This window comes from Phaethon lepturus, unplaced genomic scaffold (genome assembly GCF_000687285.1).
Source record: "Phaethon lepturus isolate BGI_N335 unplaced genomic scaffold, ASM68728v1 scaffold35605, whole genome shotgun sequence".
NCBI lineage: Eukaryota > Metazoa > Chordata > Aves > Phaethontiformes > Phaethontidae > Phaethon > Phaethon lepturus.
Window position 1 is genome coordinate 17,308 of NW_010541865.1, and position 4,250 is coordinate 21,557.

Genomic DNA, 4,250 nt, shown 5'->3' on the forward strand with positions numbered 1-4,250 from the left:
ATTACATCTTCTTGGGCACACTGAAGCCTTGACACATGCCCAGGTCTGAAGCTTGTTAGCCTGTTTTCCCGAAATGGGCACTGCCCAGACCAATGTCTGCTCTAGGAAGTTTCCCCACATGCTGTCCAGTTGGCTTGAATGCACTGCTACCCCAAAGAGTTCCTCTCTGGGTAGGCAAAGCCAGTTCACTTGGAAACTTGCTTGATCTCACACATCCTCTTCCACCCCCATTTATCCATCTGCCAGCTGTGGTAACTGTCTGCACTTCCTCCCTGGTTTGGGGTAATCTGCCTGTCCTTGGTAAGAAGGGGTTGCTCTTTTTCTTGGTCTTGCTGTTTTCCTGAGAGCAAGGGAGCTATACGTATTAGGAGGCTAATAAATAAGTTCCCACAAATACTCTCTTCTGCTTTTGGAGCTTTTAGCAAGGGCTGCTCCTTGCTCAGCTTTGTTCAGGAGCTCATGACTGGAGAAAAGCATCTGGGGTTTTGAATTGGACTTCGTTTCCTTCAAGGTTATCTCTGTCCACTAGGAGGGTGTCTGTTTGCTGCTTAAATTGGCCAGGGACATGAAGTTTTCTGAGCTAGCCTCGTCCCTCCTGGAAGTAAAATTTACTTTAATTGTTGAGGACTTTCTCTTTGATGGGTCTGTTCCTGTAGTTCGCTGAGATGTCAGATCCTGCTGTGCTCCATGATCCTACCAGGTAATCACTTCTTAGCAGGTATCTCTTCTCCTTCATATGGTGCCAAACCTGGCATATCTGATATCTTCAGCATCACAGACTTTGACATCAGACCATCATTGGTTTGTAGAAGGGAGGAGGTGCGGAGAAAAGCACATCTCTTGTTCTTTGTCTGCCTAACACAAGCAGCCAACTTCCACCTAGTGAGTCCTCACCAAAATGGAAAGCCTGGTCCAGTCCTAATACCCCAAAGCCAACCACCAAACCCCAGATGTTTTTAATGGCACATATTCTTGAAACTATGCGTGTCTGGGTGTGGATGGGGCAGAGGAAGCAGGTAGGTGGTGGCAATGGTAGCTGGGAGAGCTTTGCAGTGGCACTGGCTGGATTTGGAAGGGCCTGAGCTGACTGAATGGTGGGGTGCAAAGGTTAGCTTTTGGGTTAAACTTTCCTTTTGCAGAGTGGCTTTCCTGGAACATCCTCTTTTTTTAGTCTCATTCCTTTCTTTCCTTCTGTGCCAGGTGCCGGTTCCCCAAGCCAATTTCATGGAAGACATAGAAAAGTGGCTTTCCACTGACGTGGTAAGTGAGGGGCTGCTTTCCTGGAGCCAACAGTCCTGCCAGAGTTGTCTGTGGGGCTGGATTTTAGACAGTGTACAACAGCGTTGGCACCACTGAATGTGTGGCACAGGCTGCTTGGAGGGAGCAGTGGAGGAAAAGCTAAAGACACAGGGTCTGGGATACCACACCAGTATAATTAGCCTTCTGGGAGGTATAGCTAATGAACTGAGGCTCAGGGCCTGTCTAACATGTCTGTACTGCAGAATTGGGGGCATCAATATCCTGTCTCCCTCTGTGCAGACAAAGAATCACATCTGTGGAGGTGCCTTTGCCTACCTTGCTTCTAACCATGTCCTCCTTCTCCTTTCCTAGGGGGAGTCAGAGGATGCAAAAGGTGTCACTAGCGAAGGTAAAACTTGCTAGCCAAGCCCTTTCTCCAGCTGTTCCTGGCAGCACCTTGGCTCTTCCACAAACCTCTCTCCTTTGCTAATGCTCTGCTCTTCTCTTGCCCCAGAGTTTGACAAGTTTCTGGAGGAGCGAGCAAAAGTTGCGGACCGGCTACCCACTTTGTCCAGCTCCTCAGCAGGGACATCTGTCTCTCCTCCTGCTGCCAGCCATCATCGGAAGCAAGCAAAGGAAGACGATGCTATGTTTGCCTTGTGAATGCTATGGACTGGTGTGCTGTGGAGCAAGAGGCTGTGCGTGCTGTTTTGCTTGCCTCTGACCAGGGGCCAGCAGGGGGAAGGACTCTGTCCCCTTTCTCCACTCTCTTCCTGTTTTCCCTTTGAGTTGTTTTTATTTTTAAGCTGCTTTCAGGTTTCAGATAATCTTTGTTGTGTTTAGGGATGTCACACAATGGACTTGTGAAGGGGGTTTTCAAAGCTGCTAGAGAACGTGGGAGTTCAGTGGGCTTTTTTTTTTGGTACAGTGTGGGCAAAGAGGAAGAAGCTCCCCATCCTCCTCTCCAGTGAGGTAGTCAGAGATCTTGCCCAAGAAATAGGAGAGGCTGCAGTCTGCTGCTGAAATCATTCCTGCCTGCCTCTTTCCTTGCCCCATCCCTAGAATGGATCTCCAGCCCTCTGCCTGCCACTGTTAGACTGGAAAGCATGGGGATGCGAAGCATTCCAGGTGGCCGAGGAGGAACACTAATGGTAGAGGGGCCCTACTGCTCTAGTCTCTCTTGCACAAGTGCTTGTGGTATGCAACACCTCCCCACTCACAACCCCTTCTCTTCCTTTCCTTCTCCTGCCCATCAGCTTATCCAGAATCCTACCCACAGCCTGTATGTTTCCATTGCATGACAGCCAGTTACCAAAGCCCCTGGCTGCACACAGGCCTTGAGCTGCGAGCGGTACCACAGGCTGAAGAGGCTGTCTGCTACGGGGTAAGATGCGCCTTCAGCAAACTCTTTGCAGTTAATGTTATTCTCCCGTTATTATACTTTCCTCCCCTCTCTCCCTGATGCAATCCCACCTCCCTCTCTCACTTCCACTGATGCCTTCCACCACGTCGTGCCACGGTGTGGGGAGTCTCTCTGAGCCTCTGATCAGGCCAACGCTATAGACTCCTCAGGGTAGCTCTGTGTGCTGGGGGCAAAGAGCTGTGTTCCCTAAAGCAGGAGGCTTTTACACCAACACTGCTGTACCAGCGAGAACGTGCTGTTGCTGGGGTAGCTTGTTCAGCCGATGAGCACAGAGGCCAAGTCACCTCATGCCAGCAAAGCAGCCCTGCAGCAGTCAGGAGCTCCTTTGTACATGGGGAGGAAAACCCATCTGAGCAAACTGCACACGCTGCCCAGTTGTAAAAGGCAGCCGGGGAGGAAGGTGCCAAGCCCAGGGATCCTGCTCCTGGGATTTCTTCTTGAACATGGGAGAGTTGCCTCTTTTATTGTACATTAAAGGAGCAAAGACTTGAACCTCCCTCAAAGATATGCGTGCACTGTGAGCACTGGCATGGGGAGGGGAGTACCCTGTGGGGGAGAAGAGGGATGCAACTGTGCCGCCACATTCGCTCTCCACGGAAGGGCCGAGGTGGTGCCGAGGTGAGGCATGGCATGGGGGCTGAGGGGGCTGCAAGCCACCGCAGGAGCTCGCTGCTTTTTAGCACAGCCTCCTGGGGAGGTGACTACAGCCTGTCTCAAAATAGTAAGAGGGTGAGCTTTCTCCTCTCCTTTCCCTCTCTGCCTTGTGACCAGATCCAAATGCCCACCTTGCAGCCTATAAATCATTTAGAGATGTGCAAGAAACACAGTTGCTATGAAAGGCCTCTCTGGTATCCACAGGGCATCCTCAGTTGTTCCCATGCCATCCCCTGGTGTCCAGCTGAGTGGGAGTGGGGGGAAGGATTCTTAAAAGGAGATTGAACAAGTTGGAAGTGTCATCTGATCCCCAAAGTTGTAGGAAGGAGTTAAATTAGCTAAAGTTCTCCAAACCTCAGCACCTCCCTCTCCCCTGTGCCTGCACTGCAGTCTCAGCTGTACCAAGCTCAGGCAGAGTTTGAGGGTAAGAGCTGTGAGCAAAGCTGGTCCGCAGCTGGTGGCAGCAGGGCTGGAAAAAGCAGGGTGATGGGTTTCCTCCTCTAAGCATTTGTGGGACAGGAGGAGGCTTTGTGTCTTCTTCAGCTTTCCAAGTCGGACATACTATCCTTGGAAAAATGAATCGCCATTTCCAATTCCACTGCATTCCCAATACCTCTGGAAGGAACTGGGGGGAGAACATCTCCTTTCTCAACCAGGTGGTATTATATATATAATATAACCTTCTTTGAGCGGCAGTCCTCAAAACAGGGTGTGCGTGCTATCTTCTGGAGGTGATGGGGAGGGGAGAGCCCAGCCTAATGAGCCTAAGAGCCACCCGTCCTGCCCCATCTTGCTGATGAGTCCATCAGTGGCTCTGCTGGAGATTGCCTGAAGCTAAACAGTCATGGCTTCATCCCTGAGCTACTCCCCCTCCTGCAGCCAATTCTGCAGCAGGACTTCACTGTGCCGCAGGACCCCACACTCCTCACCTAAG

The 4,250-nt window shown here is 51.2% G+C and overlaps 1 protein-coding gene across 3 annotated transcripts in view; it reads left to right on the forward strand.

The window, feature by feature from the left end:
- TOM1 (target of myb1 (chicken)) overlaps positions 1–3,158 on the forward strand; it is a 13,505-nt gene extending 10,347 nt beyond the window's left edge. Inside the window, exons 13-15 of one of the 3 annotated variants that reach the window (XM_010287859.1) lie at positions 1,201–1,260; positions 1,612–1,648; positions 1,754–3,158. In XM_010287859.1, the coding sequence (XP_010286161.1) occupies positions 1,201–1,260; positions 1,612–1,648; positions 1,754–1,902 (246 nt within the window). In that variant the 3' untranslated portion in view covers positions 1,903–3,158. The remainder of the gene's footprint in view (positions 1–1,200; positions 1,261–1,611; positions 1,649–1,753) is intronic. The other 2 variants (XM_010287861.1, XM_010287862.1) reach the window with 2 other exon arrangements.
- Positions 3,159–4,250: the final 1,092 nt, after the last annotated feature.